The sequence below is a fragment of the Ovis canadensis genome, chromosome 14, assembly GCF_042477335.2.
Source record: "Ovis canadensis isolate MfBH-ARS-UI-01 breed Bighorn chromosome 14, ARS-UI_OviCan_v2, whole genome shotgun sequence".
NCBI classification, from domain to species: Eukaryota; Metazoa; Chordata; class Mammalia; order Artiodactyla; family Bovidae; genus Ovis; species Ovis canadensis.
Genome location: NC_091258.1, coordinates 61,015,172 through 61,037,175, shown reverse-complemented (window position 1 = coordinate 61,037,175; position 22,004 = coordinate 61,015,172). Strand labels below are relative to the sequence as shown.

The window sequence follows — 22,004 nt, the reverse complement described above, 5'->3', positions numbered from 1 at the left end:
TATATTTTCTTGTTTGTTTTTAAAGGGAAAAAAAAAAGAAGCTCTGTTTCCTGGGTGAGCAGCGTAGTACCACACTGGCCTGGCTGCCCGGCCAGCTGCCCCTTATTGCCTTTGGAGAACCAGCGTCTAGTGGGGGTGCGCACTGCAGTGTTCCCCGGGGGGCGCCAGTGTCGCTGCTGGGGGGCCTGCGAGATGGGCTGGGGGGCTTGTAAAGGGAAAACAGAAGCAGAGAGGAGATGAAGGCTGTTTCTCTCCACCCCTGACCTGAGGGCTCGGTGGAGGCCCTCCTGGTGTCCAGAAGAGGCCGGGGCTGATGCAGGAGCGGTGGGCCGCTGGGCCTGGCTGTGTCAGTAGCTCGAAGGTGGAGGGGCCCAGGCGCCACGGCCTCTGGCAGTCTGGGGACTAGTCGAAAAAGACTGTGGAAATGGTCCCAAGTGTGCAAATAGCTTCCCCTTCAAAGAAGTTAACTCTGGAATGCTGGCGTTTCCTCTTTCCATTCTGGGATCCCCTCCCCTCAGGAAAATAAATGAAACTCTAAGAAAGTGCTCCTGGTTGCTTTTTGGAGGATAGGGTTGGGGAGGGGGCAAAGTCCATGCTTTTTGGAGCCAGTGCACCCAGGATGGGGAGCCCTGGCCCCACTTCCACGCTGGTGGGCTGGTTTCCCACCACGATTTTTCATGCAGGGGTCATGGCCCCACCAGCCCAGATACTGTTGGACGTGGTGAGGAAACCTGGTTTGTGAATTCCTGGAGCTGTGGGGTTTGGAGACTCGCTCCTGCCCTCCCCGCCTTCCTATAGCTTCCGATGGCTTGGTCCTAGGAAGAGGCTGGGTGGGGAGGGTGGGACGGGCCCCCTGGGGGTGGTGTGGGCATGGGCCCAGCCCCCAGGAACCAGAGAGAGCAGCTCAGAGGGAGGCTGGAGACCGCATTGCCCCCTGGGGCTCGAGGACCAAGAGCAGACAGCCTGGGAGGCCTCCCTCAGGTCCCACTGCTGCCCCAAGCGTCCCTGTCCTTGGAAGGGCGGTGGGGCCTGGGCTGCAGTATCTTGGTCACGCCTGCGACCAGGGGCCAGGCCGAGGGAGAGGGGCAGGAGCCCACGCCCGCCCAGGCGGCCGGTGGCCTCTCCACCTCAGAGTTCCTTCTTTTCCCTGCAGAAGATCTCCGCGAACTTGCGCAGCTGCTCGCTGGCGGCCTGCGACTCCTCCTGCAGCCGCTGGTTGTTCTGCCTCAGGCTGGCCACCTCTGACTGCAGCACCGCCTTGTCCTGCTTCTCCTGTGGGGCAGGGGCTGGTGTCAGTGGGGTGCACACTAAACGGCACCCCTGTGGCCTGTGAGCCTTGCCCGGCTGCCAGGGTTCAAGGCCCAGCTCTGCTTCTCAGCAGCTGAGTAACCTCAGGCAAGTCACCTTATGGGCCTGTTTGACCCTCTCTGGGTCAAACTCTTTGGGCCCCAGTTTCCCCAGTTCTAGAAGCTGGGGGTGGGGGTTGACAGGACTTCCCTGGTGGCCTAGTGGTTAAAACTCCACGTTTCCAAGGCAGGGGGTGTGGGTTCCACCCCTGGTTGGGAAACTAATATCCCACATGCCCCACTGCTCGGTCAAAAAGACCACACAAGGAAACTGTGAAAGGGGCGGTTGAGAGATTTCCCTGAGGTCATGCATATTGAGCTCTCAGCACACAGCCTGAAGTGCAGTAACTGTGGGACAGTTACTATGATCACCTCATTCCAGCCCTGCAGCCACCCAACGGTTGTGGGATGTGGCGACCCCTATTTTCCTGGACCAGGAAAGGAGACCAGACCTCCTCATGCAGCGAGCAGGGGGCTGGGACGTGGACGCAGGGCTGCCCTCTCAGGACAGGGGAACATGCAGCAGTGATGTGTGCAGCGGCAGTGATGTGTGCAGCGTCACACAGCCTTACATGATGGGGTGGGATTTGAACCCGGGCCCCCACGATTCCTGTGCTTGAGGCTTCCACATTATACTTGGCCACCTTCTGGCCCTTTACCCAGAAGTATGCAAAACAAGAGAGTCTCTTCCACACTTATTTTTCGTCACTCTCCCACCCTCTGGAGATAAGGAACAATCTGGAATGTCACCTTCTAGATAGCCCTCTGACCCACAGCTGGGAGACATTTTTTAAGTGCTACAGTGTTCTAGGAGACAGGCCTGCTGCACGCGGAGTTTTCTCCTTCAGTTACTGGACTTCTTCTGTATGTCTGTGAATATACAGATTTCTGCCATGACTAATTCGCAGCAGATTACTCCACGGCATGGCTGTCCTGTCATTTACATCACGATTCTCCTGTGAACAGACAGCTGCACCGGCCCCAGTCTTTTACGGCCAGTGGTGCAGCAGTGAACACCCTTGCTCACAGGTCTCTCTGTGCCTGTGCTTGGAATTCTATTGGACGAATTCTCACAGTGAAACTGCTGGGTCGACAAGGTACACAATTACGGTTTTGATAAATATGGTCTGACCTCCCTCCAAAAAGGTTGAGCCAACTTATTCTCCTTCTAAGAGTTTCTGGGTGCGTTCCCAGCCTTCCCCATGTCAAATTCTTCATTCATGACTACATTCAGAGCTGGGTGGCCTCTCCTAGAACAGACGGGATTGGGGTGGAGACGGGAGCCCCAGCCTTGCTGCCCACCCCTCAGGCATCCAGGAAGTGCCATGTGAGGCAGCTGCCTGGCGGCCTTACCTTCTGGAGGTCCGTGTGCAGCTGTTTCAGCATCACCTCCAGCTGGTACACCTTGCCTGTCAGATCCAGGGGTGGCTCCTCGCTGCAAAGGCAGGGGGCGGGGTCAGGATCTCCGCCCACAGCTGGGAGGAGCCCGGGTTACAGGCCCCTCTTGTCCCTGAGGCTCTGGGGAGTCCTCTCCTGGCTGGAGTACCAGGGGTGCCTGGTGGGTGAAGGCTGCACTCTGCCTGGGGCGGGCTCCTCACCTGGTGGGGCTTGGGAGCACCAGGCCTGAAGTGAGTGGCAGTCCTCCCACAGAGGGACCAAGTATGCGCTTCCAGGAGAAATTCCTGGAATTTCTGGAATTGTACCGCGGGCCAGCACAGTACAAAGCCCCCTCCCCACACCCACCCATGCAGCACCGAGCAAGCCCTAGCACGAAGCTGGCACTCGGGGTGTGTAAGTGGGCATGCGAGCAGGAGGGCCTGCCTGGGGGGCAGGACTAGTAACCAGACGGATGATGGTAACAGCCCCCATTCCTGAGAGCCCACCCCGTGACGTGTGAAGTCTGAGCAGCTCAGGTGGGGACGCTGTACCCAGGACCACGCCTGTGGCTCCTCCTGAGTGGGTTCCCCCATTCTGGGCCTGCCTGGCCCCTGCAGAGGAAGGGAAAAGCCTCTTTCTGCAGAAGGCTCCTCTGGGCGTGGTGGGAACGCAGGCACCCAGGATGGATGAGGAGGGAGGCAGGGTGTCCGCCCAAGAAGCGGGAAGGACCCGCTGCCCACCCCCCATACCCCCGCCAGTCCTTCTTCCCTGCTGGTCCTACATCTGGGGGAGCTGCAGTCACAGGGGGAGGCTGGAGGCAGGTGGGAGGTGGTCAGCAGCTCAGGGCAAAAGGAGTCCAGGAGTCTGCCAGGAAGCCACAGGTCCTGACATTTCTACACACGCACCCTGTTTCCAACCCCACTGCAGTGCCCCGGTTCCGTCCTGGAACCGCTCAGCTCTGCTGTGACAGTGGGGCCAGTCTTCGGTGGAGGTTGAGCTCTAAAGCCAGGGTGTGAAGTGAAAAACAAGAAGAGTCAAAACCACCCCCGAAAATCCTTCAACTGCCCATACAGTGGAGTGCACGACTGTCGCACACGTCACTCCGCACGGTGGAGTACGCAGCTGAGTGTGGAATGCACTATTTAAATCCATGGACATGCAAGCCTGCCATTTCCATCCTCTCTCCCTCTTTGTGATTCTATTTTCTGCCAAGCTAGTGCACTCAAACATGCTGCACCGAATGTGAGATGACAAATGGGAGAGGCCTGCCTCCTCGCCCGCCTCCCCGCCCCCGGAAGCCTCATGAGGACAGGGCTCGGGCCCCAGTCACCGCTGGGTCCCCAGACAGTCTGGCCTGGGGCCTGCCAGGGACGAGGTGAGAGATAAATGTCAGGGGCACCGGCACGTAATTTAGGAACCTGCAGAGGAGGAGACCCGGGGGCAGACAGGGCCGGCTGGAGACTGGGAGTGGGGTGGACAGAGGGGGCGGACGTGAGGCAGTGGGCAGGGAAGACTGGGGGTACTGCGTATCGATTTTCAAAGCAGCAGAACAATGATCACTGTGCTGTCTCCTCCGAGGAGACAGGGCCTCCATGCGAGGGCAGGACCGACACTGCTTGGTCCCCGCTGGGCCCCAGCGAGTGGATGAGCCCAAAGTCTGTTAGATGAGGCCGTGGCTGCCCTTCCTGCTACTGCTGAGGGGGTGGGGGACCTGCAGGGTGGCCTCCTGCCTGGACAGCGGGGTAGGGGAGCCTCACCTCATGGTAGGGGTGGTCCTGGGGGTCGGGGGCCCCCTTTCCAGGCTCAGATGACTGTGGACAGGACTGTGTGCAGGCGGGACGTCCGGGCTCAGAGCTGGGTCGTTGAGAGAGAAGAGTGAGACGGCTCTTTGCACTGCGGGGGAGAGGGGCGTGGTGGTCGGCTGGGCTCCTGGCTCCTCCTCACACCACCCCTCCCCTCGCAATGGCCAATCCCTTCCCTAAAACCCCCAGGACACTCCCAATCACACTCGCTTAGATTACACAGGCATACAGGATGGATTCTTGCCAAAAAACCAAACCAAGTCAGGACACAAACACAATATTCCGTCCTGTTTCTGAGTAAGCCTCCAGACCTGACGACCAGTTTATACAAAATACAAGGGACAGAGCAAGGAGTTGAGTGTGGTGTGGGCAAGGAACCGCCCCAATTCAGCTGAAATGGCCTTGTTTTGTCAATAATGGTGAGGGGGGAAAATGGCTGGAAGTGGATGGGGTTGACACTGGCTGATGAGGACATACCTAATTCTGAGAATGTCTGTGAAACCTCCAAAGCAAAGAGAGATACCAAACAGAGACTACCAGGTATATGGAAGAGAGAAACAGTCTCATGGGGCTGGCGGTTAAAGCAAAGATGCCAGGGGCCCATCCCCCAGACACGTGACTGGCTCGTGACCAGTTATATCTACCACTGCGGGGAGGAATCCCTGAGAAGAAATGGAGTAGCCATCATGGTCAACAAAAGAGTTCAAAATGCAGTACTTGGATGCAATCTCAAAAATGACAGAATGATCTCTGTTCGTCTCCAAGGCAAACCATTCAATATCACAGTTATCCAAGTCTATGCCCCAACCAGTAACGCTGAAGAAACTGAAGTTGAACAGTTTTATGAAGACCTACAAGACCTTTTAGAACTAACACCCCAAAAAGATGTCCTTTTCATCATAGGGGACTGGAATGCAAAAGTAGGAAGTCAAGAAACACCTGGAGTAACAGGCAAATTTGGCCTTGGAATGTGGAATGAAGCAGGGCAAAGACTAATAGAGTTTTGCCAAGAAAATGCACTGGTCATAGCAAACACCCTCTTCCAACAACACAAGAGAAGACTCGACACGTGGACATCACCAGATGATCAACACTGAAATCAGATTGATTACATTCTTTGCAGCCAAAGATGCAGAAGCTCTATACAGTCAACAAAAACAAGACCAGGAGCTGACTGGCTCAGATCATGAACTCATTACCAAATTCAGCCTTAAATTGAAGAAAGTAGGGAAAACCGCTAGACCATTCAGGTATGACCTAAATCAAATCCCTTATGATTATACAGTGGAAGTGAGAAATAGATTTAAGGGCCTAGATCTGATAGACACAGTGCCTGATGAACTATGGAATGAGGTTTGTGACATTGTACAGGAGACAGGGATCAAGACCATCCTCATGGAAAAGAAAGGCAAAAAAGCAAAATGGTTGTCTGGGGAGGCCTTACAAATAGCTGTGAAGAGAGGCGAAAAGCAAAGGAGAAAAGGAAAGATATAAGTATCTGAATGCAGAGTTCCAAAGAATAGCAAGAAGAGATAAGAAAGCCTTCTTCAGCGATCAATGCAAAGAAATAGAGGAAAACAACAGAATGGGAAAGACTAGAGATCTCTTCAAGAAAATTAGAGATACCAAGGGAACATTTCATGCAAAGATGGGCTTGATAAAGGAAAGAAATGGTATGGACCTAACAGAAGCAGAAGATATTAACAAGAGGTGGCAAGAATACATGGAAAAACTGTACAAAAAAGATCTTCACGACCCAGATAATCATGATGATGTGATCACTAATCTAGAGCCAGACATCTTGGAATGTGAAGTCAAGTGGGCCTTAGAAAGCATCACTATGAACAAGGCTAGTGGAGGTGATGGAATTCCAGTTGAGCTGTTTCAAATCCTGAAAGATGATGCTGTGAAAGTGCTGCACTCAATATGCCAGCAAATTTGGAAAACTGAGCAGTGGCCACAGGACTGGAAAAGGTCAGTTTTCATTCCAATTCCAAAGAAAGGCAATGCCAAAGATTGCTCAAACTACTGCACAATTGCACTCATCTCACATGCTAGTAAAGTAATGCTCAAAATTCTCCAAGCCAGGCTTCAGCAATATATGAACTGTGAACTCCCTGATGTTCAAGCTGGTTTTAGAAAAGAACCAGAGATCAAATTGCCAACATCTGCTGGATCATCAGAAGAGCAAGACAGTTCCAGAAAAACATCCATTTCTGCTTTACTGACTATGCCAAAGCCTTTGACTGTGTGGATCACAGTAAACTGTGGACAATTCTGAAAGAGATGGGAATACCAGACCACCTAACCTGCCTCTTGAGAAATCTGTATGCAGGCCAGGAAGCAACAGTTAGAACTGGACATGGAACAACAGACTGGTTCCAAATAGGAAAAGGAGTCCGTCAAGTCTGTATACTGTCACCCTGCTTATTTAACTTATATGCAGAGTACATCATGAGAAACGCTGGGCTGGAAGAAACACAAGCTGGAATCAAGATTGCCGGGAGAAATATCAATAACCTCAGATATGCAGGTGACACCACCCTTATGGCAGAAAGTGAAGAGGAGCTAAAAAGCCTCTTGATGAAAGCGAAAGAGGAGAAAAAGTTGGCATAAAGCTCAACATTCAGAAAACGAAGATCATGGCATCTGGTCCCATCACTTCATGGGAAATAGATGGGGAAACAGTGGAAACAGTGTCAGACTATTTTTTGGGGCTCCAAAATCACTGCAGATGGTGATTGCAGCCATGAATTAAAAGACGCTTACTCCTTGTAAGAAAAGTTATGACCAACCTAGATAGCAGATTCAAAAGCAGAGATATTACTTTGCCGACTAAGGTCCGTCTAGTCAAGGCTATGGTTTTTCCTGTGGTCACGTATGGATGTGAGAGTTGGATTGTGAAGAAGGCTGAGCGCCGAAGAATTGATGTGTTTGAACGGTGGTGTTGGAGAAGACTCTTGAGAGTCCCTTGGACTGCAAGGAGATCCAACCAGTCCATTCTAAAGGAGATCAGCCCTAGTTGTTCTTTGGAAGGAATGATGCTAAAGCTGAAGCTCCAGTACTTTGGCCACCTCATGCGAAGAGTTGACTCATTGGAAAAGACTCTGATGCTGGGATGGATTGGGGGCAGGAGGAGAAGGGGACGACCGAGGATGAGATGGCTGGATGGCATCACGGACTTGATGGACGCGAGTCTGAGTGAACTCTGAGAGATGGTGATGGACAGGGAGGCCTGGTGTGCTGCGATTCATGGGGTCGCAAAGAGTCAGACACGACTGAGCGACTGAACTGAACTGAGCCAACAGAGAAGCCCCTTCTCCTTTACTTTTTAAAAACAGCTTATTGCGGGGGACATCCCCGGTGGTCCGGTGGTTAAGACTCTCTACTTCCACTGCAAGGGGCATAGGTTCAATCCCTGGTCAGGGAACTAAGACCCCATGTGCTTGGGGCCACTAAGCCCATGAGCCACAGCTAGAGAAGCCTGAGTGCTGCAACTTAGCCCTGATGCAACCAAACTAATTAATTAATTAGAAAGAAAGCAAGGGCACAGGCCGAGGGGTCAGGGCCATGGGAAACAGGAGGAGGTGTCTGATCCAGACTAAGGGATAGGAGGGAGGGCTTCCTGGAGGAGGGACTGCAAAGCTGAGGCCTAAAAGATGGAAAATGAGCCAGAAGAATATATCCTTATCTGTCAGGGTTTCACAGATGAGGAAACCGAGGCTGAGAAAAGTAAAGCTGCTTGCCCAAGGACACGTGGGATGGAAATGGCAGAGACAGCCAGCTGTCTTATGGTCTGTTTTCTCTTTCTCCCTAATAATAGATCCCACATTTCAGCTGTGCACAGGGCCTCATTCCCCAGCCTGCCCTGTAGCAAAGCGTGGCCATGACACTCAGGCCAATGGGATGTAAGTGCAGGAGGAAGGTGAGGTTATGGGAAACATCCTTCAAGTCGGGGTGGGGTGGGTGTCTGTCTCTACCTGCGAGCAGAGCTGGACGTGATGGCCAGAGCTCTAGCAGCCCGACTGTGAGGGTGAGGTCCCCAGGAATGGCAGAGTAGAAGGGGAAGGAGTTTGACCCTAATCAGAAGTGATCACCCCAGAAATTTTTACTGCCCACCAGCCTGACTGCCCACCCCTGGAATTTTCACTGCATAAAACCCTGTTTAAGTCACTGGATTTTCTGCCACTTACAGCCAAAGTACATCTAAGTACAACTGGGATCACTACACTTCCACACTAAAATAACAACAGGGAGCACTCTCTGTTGATGGCATGTTCTGTGATGACAAGTTTTATAAACAGTTTTCATAGATTCCTCCCTGTGGCCCTAGGCAGTGGGTAGTCTCGCTCCTGCTTTGTAGACAAGCTAGCTGGGGGGATCAGAGAGATGAAGACATTTGCCCAGGACTGCACAGTGAGCAAGCGACAGGGAGGATGTGATCCCTGCCCTCCCCTGATTCTGGAACCTGAGTGTGTCCCCCTTTAAAGCCTCAAGGCCATGCTCACTTTGGCAGCACATACACTAAAGCTGGGTCGACAGAGAGGATTAGCATGGCCCCTGCAGAAGGACGATATTCAAATTTGTGAAGTGTTCCATATTTTTTAAGCAATTTTCCTCCAATTAAAAAGTAAATTAAAAAGAAAACACATCTTCCTTCTTAGAAGAAGGCCCAGTTTGAGAAAAAAAAAAAGGTAATGTCAACAGAGAGGGTAAGTGGGCTTCCCAGGTGGCTCTGGCAAAAAACCCGTATGCCAGTGCAACAGACATGGGTTTGATCCCTGGGTCGGGAAGGTCCCCTGGGGGAGGAAATTGTTACCCGCTCCAGTACTCTTGCCTGGAGAATCCCATGGACAGAGGCGCCTCGCGGGCTACTGTCCATGGGGTTACAAAGAGTCAGACACGGCTGAGCACAACAGTATAGAGGGACGAGTTAAGTAAAATATAGTAAGCTAGAAAAAACAAAAAGCTGGAACGCCCTCTGTGGATCCTTCCAGAACAGAGAAGGGAGCGGGATCTGCTGGGGTTGAGTGGAAGGCGCCTACCTTCATAGGCCTTCGCTGCGTTCACCAGGCTGGACCACTCGAGGCCAGCAGCCGTGTCGGGGAGCGGCATCATTCCTGGGTCCAGACGCCGCAGGGGCCGGTCCCGCCCGTCGGCCAGTGAGAGCTCGGAGGCTGAGATGGCGGCTGGGTGGGGAGAGGATGGGTGCGAGTGACAGCGTGGGAGAAATAAAGAAATGAACACGTTACTTTACATTTCACATACAGTTATGTAACATTACGTAACGGTTACACTGTTATAATTAAATGAATAAATTATATTTATTAGATGATAAATGCCAGGGAAAACCACCAGCAGGGTAAGGGGGTAGGGGTCTTGGATATTTATGAGGGTATGATTTGAGATGGGGTGCTGGGGAGGCCTTGCAGAGAAGTTGGCCTTTTGTACAAAACTCAGAAGGTGAGGCTGTCAGGGGGTGGTCAGGGGGTACATCTTGGGAGAAGAGCATTCTGGGCAGATGACCCAACCAGTGAGAAATCAATCCCTGAAGCAGGAACGTGCCTGGAGGTTTAAGAAACACTGAGGAGGGCACTCCTCTAGATGTCCAGCGGCTAAGACTCTGCATTTCCACTGCAGGGGTCCCGGATTTGATCCCTTGTCAGGGAACTAAATCCCACATGCCACACTAAGACCCGGCACAGACAAACTAGAAAAAAAAAAAAAAAAGAGGAGGCTTGCATGGCCAGGACAGAAGGTGGTGACAGGGCTGGACAGTGCAGGGCCCCTGGGGGCTATGACAAGAACCGTATCGCTTCTCCGAGTGAGATGGAGCCAGAGGAGGGTTCTGAGCTGTGGCAGGTGCCACTGGGTCCCTCCAGCTTTGTGTGGGGGATCAGGGAGGCTGTGAGGAGGCTCCTGGGATGGTCCAGGAGGGAGATGAAGGCAGACAGGAGCCAGTACGGCTGGAGGGACAAGGTCCTGGGTCTGCCTGGCAGGTGGGGCCGAAAGCATTCCCTGAGGGTGGACGTGGGCGTGAGACAGAGGGCCTCTGGGAGGACTTCAGGATCTAGGAGCTGGCACTGAGTCGGGAGGGCCGGGGGCGGGACCAGAAGTGTGGCTTCTGGAGGTGTGAGTGTGAGGTGCCTAAGACACCCGCACGGAGCCGTGGGTGGGGTGCGGGCCACCTGTGTCTGGAGCAGAGGGGACAGTGCCAGGCTGCAGACAGAACATGGGGCTCTGGGGTACGGCTGGTGTTTAGGGTCACTGTGGGGAGACCTGGTGGGTTCAGGCATGACACAACAGGCAAACAAAGAGTCTCCGGGTGCTGGAAGGCACAAGCAGCATGTCAACTGTGGCACCTGCTGCAGAGATGGAGGCCTCCTGCGGGGCTTAGGCCCTGACTCACTGAGGCCTCACAGACCCTACAGCGGAGGGCAGAGGGCGACAGTGAAGCACAGAGGTCAGGCGGTGACTCCGGCAAGAAAGGCTGGGCCTGTTCCACGAACCCCAGGCTCATCCTCTCGCTGGGCACCTCACTGGGTACTACAGCAATCATCTCTTAGTCCCCACTCCCCCAAATTAGCCAGGAGGGAAGAGCTACTATGACCCTGTGTGACAGAGGGGGTGACTGGGGCTCAGAGCAGGAAGCTAGCTGCCTTGCACCCTCTCTCTCACTGGTGGGGGCACCTGATTTTGACACGTGGGGTCTGACGCTGACCCTGCTCTAAGCCCAGCCCCATGCGGCGTTGGTCTTGAGAGGCTCCCTGTTCATGTCTTAGTTCAGAGACAAAAACCCACTGATGAGAGGTTAGAATGCTCGCTCCTGGTGACCAAACACTGACAAATACATCAACAGTGAGTGTTTCCAGCGCTTACTGCATATCAGGCTCTGAGCTGGGTGTTTTCCATGTGCTAGTTTGTTTGATTCTTGGGTTAACTCAGTGAGGTGGGTGCTTTTTTGGCCTACATTCTATAGGCACAGGGAGGTTACAGCTGTAAGCTCAGGACCTGACCACAAATTCGGGCCACCCCGGCTCTCAGGATGCGAGGTGCTAGTTGGCGAGTGAATGAACGCTCAGGGGAATGGATGAGAAGGCAGGCTGAAGGATGCCCTCGATCCCCACACTCCCGTTTCCAGCCTCCTAGTATCTCATGGCTGAGCAGGTGGGGACCGTGGGAGCAGCTGCCTCTGCCACACAAGTCATCTCAGGCGCTGCCTCATGAGAGGCTGCCTCATGAGAGGCTCCTTCGCCTTGAGGGCTCTTCATCAGTGGAGCCAGGGCCCCAGGCTGACAGCACCTCTCCAGCCCCGACGAGGCTTGGGAAGGGCTCTCAAGCAGGCATGGAGATGTGGAAAGGCCAGGGGTCCGGCCAGATGGGACTCTCAGGTTCAGGAGGACAGGGGAGTCAGATGGGCACAGAGAGGGGGGTGTGTGTGTGTCTGTTTCATGAGAAAGAGGGCCCTGGGCTGCGGTCACTGTAAGGACCCAAACAACCCTGGGCCTTGTTCTTAGGGAGTTCTCCAGTCCAGCGGGGGAGACAGACTCATTCCCACGCAGCGACCACCGGGAGAGAGTGGGGCTGTGATGGGGAAACACAAGGCTGAGACAGCATGATGGGTAGGATGGGAGGGGGCTGGGGGCACGGGTGCCCAGAGGAGGTGCCTGACTCAGCCTGGTTAGGGAGAGAGGACTTCCTGGAGGAGGCAGCATCTTTGACATGACTAAAAGGATAGGCAGAGCCAGGCGGGCACACTGTCTGTGATCTCTGTGCACCCTTCTGCCCTGGCCCGTCTCTTGCCTTCTCACCATGTGTCAAATGCCTCCTCGTGCCTGGCCCTGCCTTCGGCACAGACAGGGCAGTGAGGTGAGAGGCTGATGAAGGAGACACAGAGTGAAGATCAGGGAAGCAAGAGAAACCGCCGGGAAGCTCAGTGCCACCAGGGCAGGGGTGCTGTGTGCCCCCCACTGCTGGGTGCCCAGCGCCTACAGCAGAGCCTAGCCCAGACCAGGGGCTGGACAAACAGTGGGATGAAGGCAACGGAGGGGCAGGCCAGGGGCTCTGGAGTTTAAACTGGGAGAGAGGACCCAGCCTGGGGCTTACGGGAGACTCCAGAAAAGAGCCAGATCTGAGCAAAGCCCTAAAGGAGAAGCGGGAGTCAGGAAGCAAGTACGGGGCTGGAGGAGCAGCATGGCAGGCAGAGGGCACAGTCACTTGGAGTACCCTGAGAGAGACAGTGTGGACAGGAGGTTCTCAGGGCGGCACTGAGGAAGGACCCTAGGGTGGAGCCCCAAAATATCAGGGCAAGGACTATGGACCCAGATACGAGGTCAATGAGAAGCTGTGGAAGAATTTTAAGCGGGGAGACAGAACCCCTCAAAAAAGTCCCCGAGCCTCCATCCCATTCTCTGTGGTCTACAAAAGGGCTCCATCAGACGCTACAGGGCACAGCCCCTGAGCTGAAACCTGGGACGGGCAGATCTTGGAAGTCAAGGTTTGTGGCTATCTGACAAAGTGACGGCATACTGCACACACACACCCGAAAAGGTCGGCAGTGGCCCCCATCCAGCACACCCGTGTTCCTCAACTAAGCAGCAGATGCTTCACGCCAAGTAGGGTCAAGAAGGGCCACGAACAGCCTTACATCCGTTCAGGTCGGGCACTGCTGGGGGCGCCCCTGCCTTCCAGTCTCAGAGCCTTTGAGGCTGTGGATAGAGGATTACAGTGCGGACTGAAGGCACAGCTGACCCAAGCCAGCGCGCAACCATGCACACAGCATTCCCTTCAGTAAATATTTGCTGATGGTGGTCACACCACTCTATCTCCTCCTGTTGAGAGCTGGCAGGCCTGGAGGAAGTCACATATATGAAGACAGGAACCTCCATGGTGGTCCAGTGGTTAAGACTCTGTGCTCCCAATGCAGGGGGCTTGGGTTTGATCCCTAGTCAGGGAACTAGAGCCCAAATGCCACAACTAAGAGTTTACTGGCTATAACTAAAGATCCTGCGTGCTGCAACTAAGACCCAGAACAGCCAAATAAATACATAAGTAAAAATAAATATTAAAAAAAAATTCATGAGGTAATTTGCTTGGTGCTGGAACAGGGAGCTGGGGAAGGGGCATATATAATGGAAACCCTGATCCTCAGGGCCCTAGTAATGAGCTTCCAGTCTGGAGACACCTAGAGAGACTAACGCCCTCTCTCTCGTCTCAGATGACCTCGATCTTTGGGGGCCCCCCATTCCTAGGTGACAGATGCTTGGCCAACAATCCCTTGCTCTGAGGGTGACACCCAATGTGCTCAACCACTGCAGTCCCCGGATGCTCCCGTGTACTTCAGTTCCCACCCTCATCTGACTTTGACACTGATGACCCATGTCCTTTGACCTCGAGGTGATCCACACGCTTATGCCCTCCTGATACCTCCACCCTCAACCACCCTCCAGGCTCCCGGGCTCACATTTCTTCTCGGGGAAGCTGTTGCCGGCGGTGGTGGGGATGGGGCCAGGGCCGCCAGGCGGGTGGGGGTGCTGGTGTTGGCGGCGGGCGGGCAGCGTGCTGGAGGGGAAGGCGCAGGTGCTGGTGAAGAGCACGTCGCTGGGCAGGCCTGGCTCCAGGCCGGCAGGGTTGGCGAAGCTGGGCTCCCGACGCCCACTGCACAGACTCTCATCTGACAGCGTCCGCTGCAGGCTCTTCTGTGGCGACTGCTGACAGGACAGGGGAGTGGTCACGGCCAGGCCCACGGTCACTGCCCTTGGATGCTTCTTCCCCACCATGTGCAGTCCTCACCCACCCAGCATCCATTTCTGCCCAAAGTACCCAACTTCTCCCTGAGGATTCCTCCTCCCCTCTTTGCAGCCCACCTCCACTCTCCAGCTCCAGGGGAGGTAGGGAAGGTAGGGCGACCTCAGCTAGAGCAGGAGACCCAGGTGTTGGTGGGGACCACCTGGGACAGAGTGCTGGCTCCCCCCAGAGCCGGTGGGAGGAAACCCTGCAGAGACTGGGGCCACCCAGGTCCCAACAAGAGTGCACCTGCCCAAGCGCCTGGCCCACCAGGGGAGGCAGAGACGAGAGGGGCAGAGAACGCCTGCTGTCTTGGCCTCCCTCAACCTCTGGGTCACGGGAGCCCAAGTGCCCCCTGAGCAGTCCCTCCACTCCTGGTCCTGTGGTCTGGGCAGGCAGGTGCTGCTTCCACCCTGCACTCGGGAAGGATGTGAGAGCGGTCCAGTGGGGATAAAGCCCCCGCGAGCCTGCCAGGCTGGCTCATGCTGTGATCCTATCCCTGACCAACGTGACGTCCTGACTCCTGGCTGCAGGGGCACACACACCCCCCAACAGGCCGGTGGGTGCGGCGGGCAGGAAGAGGCAGGAGTGAGTGCAGGGAGCTGCCCCGGCCTGGCCCCGCCCCCTCTGCCTGATTGCACGCATGCGAGCAAGGGTGTGTGCCTGGCAGGGGCAGCCTCTACGTACGCCGGTGTCTCTCTCCTGCTCGGGCGCCAGGTTGTCCATGATGATGAGTTTCTTTAGGTCATCTTCGATGGTGGACTTGTAGTTCTTCCGTGGGGAGCGGAGGTCTCGGAGGGAGGCCCTCAACCGCGGCTGCCCGAAGACGTTTTTCGTGCTGCTGTCCACCTGCCTGGAAGGAGAAGGTCATGGTCAGAAGGGTCTCAGGAGGCTCGAGTCGCTTCTCAAAGCTGTCCTGACCCCAGGGAGCCGACCGCCACTGGATAAGTGACCGCAGCTTCCCCACGTCACCCGGTGAAGAGGGACAGAGATGAGACCGGGGTTACCCTCTCCACTTGCCCGTCCCCCAGCTGTGTCCTGGAAACCCACTCTGCGCCGTGTGTGTGCTCAGCAGTGGGAATACAGCAGTGAGTGTGGGGCAGACCTGTCAGAGAGACTGACCGTGAATAAATGAGCAGGGGAGACCCCATAATGCGAGGTGGAGAGAGGGATTCCGAAGAGAAGCAAGCTGGGTAAAAGGATGGGGGTCGCTGGGGATGCAGGCTGGGTTTTCTTGTCATCTTTTGGCAGTGCCACATGGCATGGAGATCTTAGTTCCCTGCTCAGGGATCAAACCCGCGGCCCCTACACTGGAAGCATGGAGTCTCAACCACTGGGCCACCAGGGAAACCCCAAGGCAGGCTTTTCTAAGGGGATGACATCTGAGCAGAAAGGGAAGGCAGGAATCTGGTAGAAGAGGATGCCAGATAGAGGGGAACAGTGAGTGCTGGTCTGAGACGTGTAAACAAGCCTGGTGAGTTAACAGAGGTGTGGGGGGCAAGACGGTGAGGGGGAGGCGGGGAGGCCTGGGAGGGGCTGGGGCAGGTGTTCGGGACCTTATGAGCCACAGAAGGGTCTCAGGATTGCATCTGGAGAGTCTGAGCTGGTGAGTGCCTGGTCCTGATTTGTGCTTTAGAAGAGCTGTGGACTGCGACACCACCCTCATGGTAACATGGAGACAGGAAACTCTGGAGTTGTTCAGGTGGAAAACAGGGACGGTGCGGACCAGAGACTCAGCCACAGAAGAGGGAGGGGGTCCCACAGAGTTAGACTCCCCTGGGGGGCCGGTCCCTTTGGGCCAGGGCTGGGCCACAGACAGCGGACCTCTGGCCTGGGCGCTCCAGGGCCTGGCACCAGATCCCCCTCACTCTGCTTTCCATCACGTGGGTGGGCTCAAACATCGCGGGGTGGCTGGGAGGACCTAGAAAACGAGGCACAAGGGCTTGCAGCAGCCTCTGACTGCTATCTTGCTTTTCTACTGGGCCTCCCATTCTCGTTGGGCTTCCCTGGTGGCTCGGCTGGTAAAGAATCCTCCTGCAATGCGGGAGACTGCATTTGACCTCTGGGTTGGGAAGAGCCCTTGGAGAGGGGAACGGCTACCCACTCCAGTGTTGTGGCCTGGTGAATTCCATGGACTATATAGTCCATGCGGTCACAAAGAGTCAGACATGACTGAGCAACTTCCAGTCTTGTTCCAGAAGCTGATTTGTGAGCCAGGGTCACTCTGATCACCACACTCTTCTTCAGCATTCCCAAAGCTGACCCAGGGCTGCCTTCCAGAAGACTCTATGAGCTGAAAGTCACTGAGGCACAGTCTGGGGTTAAGAGCAGGAGCCCTGGTGGGCAGACAGGTCTGGGTCTGAGTCTAGACTCTGCCTGTTCCTGCTGTGGGACCCTGGGCAAGTCACACCACCTCTCTGATCCTTGGTTTGCATACAGGGAAAACACAGTGACCTTACTACATGTTGGAATTTGCTGCAAACTGCCTGGCCAGCACCTCACCGAGCGGACGCTGGGAAGATGAGAGCTGCTCTTCTAACCGTTTCTCTGCGGGTGCTGGGCACCCTGAGCTGCACAGTCCTCTCCTGCTGTTCCTTCCCCATTCTGCAGGCACCACAGGCTGTCACCCCAGCTCCCTGGCCCAGGCTGGCTCCTGGGGGCTCTCTGTCCTCCACTCCTGGGACTTCCTCTGCAGTCTCCTCTTGCCTCCTGAGTCTGGCCCAGCCTTTGGGATCAGGTCCTACTTTTCCAGCCAACACTAGATCCCTCATCTGAGGTGTTGCCACCCCCTCTCCCCCAGAAAGAAATAATGACAGCTAACAGAAGCACAGAGCCAGGCGCTATCTACCAGTCCAAGGGCTCCATGTGAGCTGACCTGTGAAATCCACACAGCAGCCCTCCCTGGGAGCCACTGTTAATTGGCATCTCCACTTTACAGGTGGGAAACTGAGATACAGAGAGGTTAAAGTAACTGTCCACAGTCACACAGCCTGGGAGCAGAGGAGGTAGGACTCCAGTCCAGGCCACCGGGCTGCAGAGCCCACGGGCATCACGACAATGCTTGGCTGTCACGTTTCTATCAAAGAGACGGTGCATCAAAGACGTACAGTGTGTGGAACATAATCACATCGGGTTTAATGGTAAGCGTTTATAGGGACTTTCCTGGTAGTCCCATGGTTAAATATCCACCTTCCCATGCAGGGGACGTGGGTTCAATTACTGGTCAGGGAACTAAGATTCCCATATGCTGCAGGGCAACTGAACCCAGGAACCATAACTGAAGAGAAACACAGGCACCCCAAATGGAGAAGCTCGCATGCCCCAACAAAGATCCCATGTGCTAAGACCAGACACAGCCAAATAAATTAATAATTATTAATTATTAATTATTTTTAAAAAAGCTTTTATACATAAAAAAAAATCCTGGAAGAAATTATGAACAATGATTACTTCTGGGAAGTAGGAGTCATATTAGAAGATGGAAAAATGAAACTTTCACTTTTCATCTGATACAAACACCCTTCTGAACTGCTTGAATTTATTTTGCTATAATCATGTATTGTAACAAAAATAATAATAAAAACTAGTTTAAAAAAGAGCTGACACCTAGACTTCATCATTGTGTAACTCAAGAAAGAAAAAGAGAAGAGTCTTTGAACTTAGGAAGAAATAAGATATCTTGGGCTCCTGAGGGTACTGAAGTCCATGTTTTTTATTTTTTCTCTTATTTTCTCAGCTGCCAGCCTTGGGATTTCAACAAAGGAAGGAAGAGAGGGTGGTTAAGTGTTTTTTTTTTTTCTTGTTAGGTCGTATTCCTTTTCAAATGAGAATTCCAGGGCTAGGGTAATTCTGGCTCCGTCATTATTAGGGAAGTATGCTTTCTGGGCAAACGAAAGGCTTTCTATCCAAAAGAGAGAAACAGACAAAAGCAAGAAAGACACACACACACCCCAGAGTACATGCTGTTCCCCTGGGAGCTCGAAAGGGCCTCACCCCTGCCGCTTCCCTTTTGATTTTGCCATTTCCCAGAATCCCCGCACAAGGGGTGCTGTCCATGAGGCTCCCCTCTGGGAAGGGTGTAAATTGACCTGCTGAAAATGTGAAACTGTGCACTCTCTCCACCCTAGGAGTTCTACGTCTGGGAGTGTCCCCTTTATGGGGCCAGGTGTATGGGGACGCTTCATGAAGTCCTAACTAAAGAGGAAACAGTACTGGCAGGGTGAGGCCCTGCAGGGAGGGCCCCAGAACAATCCCCTCTAGCTGCTGAAGACAAGAGGACTTGGGCCACATGACACAGGAGGAGGTTTGCCCAGATATGTCATGGGAGTAAACAAGTTATGGGGACTTTCCTGGCGGTCCAGTGGCTAAGACTCCATACTCCCAATGCAGGGGGCCCAGGTTCGATCCCTGGTCAGGGAACTAGATCCCACACGTGGCAACTAAGAGTTCACATGCCACAACTAAAGATTCTGTGTGCCATAACTAAGACCTGGTGCAGACAAATAAATATATATATATATAAAGTATGTACGGTGTGAAAGCATTTTTAGGAAACAAAACTAGAGCACAGCTTATGCTGTGCTGTGCTTAGTCACTCAGTTGTGTCCAGCTCTTTGCGACCCCATAGACTGTAGCCCGCCAGGCTCCTCTGTCCATGGGATTCTCCAGGCAAGAATACTAGAGTGGGTTGCCATGCCCATCTCCAGGGGATCTTCCCAACCCAGGGATCGAACCTAGGACTCCCGCATTACAGGTGGAATCTTTACTGTCTGAGCCATCAGGAAAGCCCCACACACAGCTTAGCGTGGTATATTCAAGTTTACCAAACTCTCAGCTCCTAAGGTGGGTATGTGGGAGGGATTTTCTTTCTAAAAACATTCCTCGCCACAGCCTACCAGGTCCAAAACAATCTGTTCTACCCCGCCTCAGCCCTCATCTCCTCCCATACAGGCTTCCCAAGGTTCCTCAAACACGCCAGGGAAGTCCCTGTCTCAGGGCCTTTGCACCTGCTGTTCTGTCTGCCCAGAGCAACCTCCCCAACATTCCCCGCAAATGGCAGCTTCTCATCCAGCCAGCTTCACTCAAATGCCACGTCCTCAGAGAGGCCTTCTCTGACACTCCACCTTTTGTGGCTCCCTCCCAGCCCAGGCGAGCTACATCACACTCTCCGGGGCTACTTCTTCACTGTCTTCATCTCACAGCCATTTGTCCTGTGTAACTGTTTTGGGGTCCCACTCCTCCCACCTTACCTGCAGTCTGTGTTTATGTCCAGGGTTGGGGACGAGGCCGGCAGGCACACCGATTGAGTTGTTAAATGTGTATCACACAAAACTGACCTTCCTTCCAACCCATCAGCCAACCTCCCTACCCATCTCCTTCCTTCCTTCCAACTTCCCTTCCGCTCTCCCTTCCTTTCCCAGCAAGCTTAAATGACTTCCATAAACCAGGAGAAAGTAGAGAGGACTTCCCTGGTGGTGCAGTGTTTAAGAATCTCTCTGCCAATGCTGTGGACATGGGTTTGCTCCCTGGTCTGGGAAGATCCCATGTGCCACGGAGCAACTAAGCCTGTGCACCACAATTACTGAGGCCCACGCACCCTAGAGCCCATGCTTGCAACAAGAGAAGCCACCACAATGAGAAGCCCTCGCACCGCAAGTAGAGAGCAGCCCCCTCTTGCTGCAACTCGAGAAAGCCAGTGCACAGCAATGAAGACCTAGCACAGCCAACAAAAATAAATTAACAAAAAGACAGAGATACTTTAAAAGTCAAGCCAGGAGAACACAAGCATTCCTTCCTTGCTCTGTTTGGGTTCATTTGCTGAAACCATCCGCCCAGCTCTCAGAACCCCTAGGACTTGAGTGGGGCTCTCCTGGTTCTCCAGCGGAGGGCTGGCTCCCTGGAAGAAATCCTGCTGGAACCTCCTCTCCGACCCTCAGCTCCACATATATCTATACACTGCAAGTGCCACATGGCCTGAGACTGTTAGTGGGCAGCTATGACATGTCTAAAAGGAATAAAATATGATGAAATTCAGTTCGGAGAGTCAAACTCATCATTTTTGTCCACACTCTCTCTCTTCTGGGAGGATTTCCTAATGTATTGTCTAAACTGAAAATTCTAAGCAATAATTTAAGATGGCATTAATTCCAGGTTAAAAGGAAAAAAACTGGGTTTGTGCACCTCTGATCTTTTTCCTTCTTCTCAAGATCTTTGGTCTTTATAAATGTTTAAATCTAATGACCTCTGAGGAGAAAATGGACTCGACTCTGATTGTTAAAAAGAATGAGATCACCTTCTGCGTTCTATCTAATATGGAACTGTCGCCAAGCTGAGAAAAGAGCAAGTGAAAGAGGCTGAAGCACAGACAGGAGGTGACCCATGGATAAAAAAAAGGGGGAGGCGGGAAGGAAACACACACACTCGCGTGCGCTCAGAACACTTCTGTAAGGACGGACAAGAAATGAAACAATGGTTGCTCTGGGGAGGGGAGCTAGATGGCTAGGGGCCAGGGAAGGGAGACAGGCCTGGTTTTCACGGCACACCCTTTTGAACTAGTTTGGTTTTTACTCTCTGCATGTTTTACCATCTAACACACAAATGAAGAAAACACCCAGAAGGAGGTACCCTCTCTCAAAGTTCTGACTGACAGCCTTGGACAGAGTCCCTCATTTGCCCGTGTTGTTTGAACTTGCACTTGCCACGCTGGGGAATTAAACCACTCACATTCGAAAAGAAAGAGGGAGACAGAAAAATGACAAAGAAGGCCCTGTAGTTAGGAGCAGGACAACAGCAACTTCTTTTTCCTGTGATGGCTGGGCCAGGAGTGGAAGGCAACCAAAGGCTCTGACTTGGCTGGGCCTGATCCCAGACGACTGGGCGCTCTGGCCTCCAACCCAGGCAGCTCCCTTGGGGCTGGGTTAATTAAGCTAATTAGCACCACTGTTGGTTGGCCTGCCTGAGCTGGGGGTTCTGCCAGCCTTGCTGGCGAGGACACTCATCGAGTCTGCGCCTTGGGCCGCATGCCGACTTTCCTGGAAGGCTGGCTGGGAGAGGTGGGTGGGGGTGGGGGTCGACCCTGCCATGGGGTGGGGACGCTGCTGCTTCCGTGGCTGCGCTGAGCTGAACCCAGGGCCCCTAAACTCGAGGAAGGAGGGCACCTGCAGGCCAGGCGTCAACCGCTAGATGCCAGTGCCAACGCTGAGCGGCCCTTTCTGAGGCCTCGCTGACTCCTTGTGCCGCCTCAGGGAGGGAGGCACCCCGTCCTCCCCTTTAGAGGCTGGGGACCGAGGCATGGTGAGGGGATGATGCTCGGAAGCCACATGTGCCCTATGCTCTGAGCCGCCTGAGATTTGCTCTTGATGAACGATCACAGTGCTCAGTGTGCCTGGGACGCAGTGACGGCGGCTCTGGGGGTGTGGGCCCCCACTCTGGAGCTGGGGTGTCTCACGGGGCTACGTTCCTGCCCCGTGGCCATCACTTCCATCGCCTCGCTTTACCGGCAAGAGCACTGATGCCCTGAGAGCTTCTGACACAGTGACTGCAGAGTCGGGTCCGGGGCTTGACTCGGGGGACTGCTCCTGACTGCGGTGGCAATAACAGCAGCTGCAACAAAGCTCGCCCCCTGAGCACTCCCTCTCTCTCAGGCCCCAGGCTGCTCATTTCCGCCCCCCCCCCCCCCACCTTTTTGGCAACG

General features: G+C 54.1%; 1 protein-coding gene and 1 non-coding gene across 3 annotated transcripts in view; one reads left to right on the top strand and one right to left on the bottom strand.

Moving 5' to 3' along the window:
- Positions 1-543: 543 nt before the first annotated feature.
- Positions 544-22,004, bottom strand: part of SIPA1L3 (signal induced proliferation associated 1 like 3) — a 253,130-nt gene continuing 231,669 nt past the window's right edge. The window contains exons 17-22 of one of the 2 annotated variants that reach the window (XM_069550352.1): positions 14,999-15,164; positions 13,989-14,232; positions 9,571-9,714; positions 4,481-4,616; positions 2,700-2,781; positions 544-1,272 (exon numbers count right to left, since the gene is read on the bottom strand). In XM_069550352.1, the coding sequence (XP_069406453.1) occupies positions 1,129-1,272; positions 2,700-2,781; positions 4,481-4,616; positions 9,571-9,714; positions 13,989-14,232; positions 14,999-15,164 (916 nt within the window). In that variant the 3' untranslated portion in view covers positions 544-1,128. The remainder of the gene's footprint in view (positions 1,273-2,699; positions 2,782-4,480; positions 4,617-9,570; positions 9,715-13,988; positions 14,233-14,998; positions 15,165-22,004) is intronic. The other variant, XM_069550353.1, reaches the window with a different exon arrangement.
- On the top strand, positions 9,026-9,130 carry LOC138419896 (U6 spliceosomal RNA). The gene has a single exon (XR_011249145.1). It is a non-coding gene; the product is annotated as a U6 spliceosomal RNA (small nuclear RNA).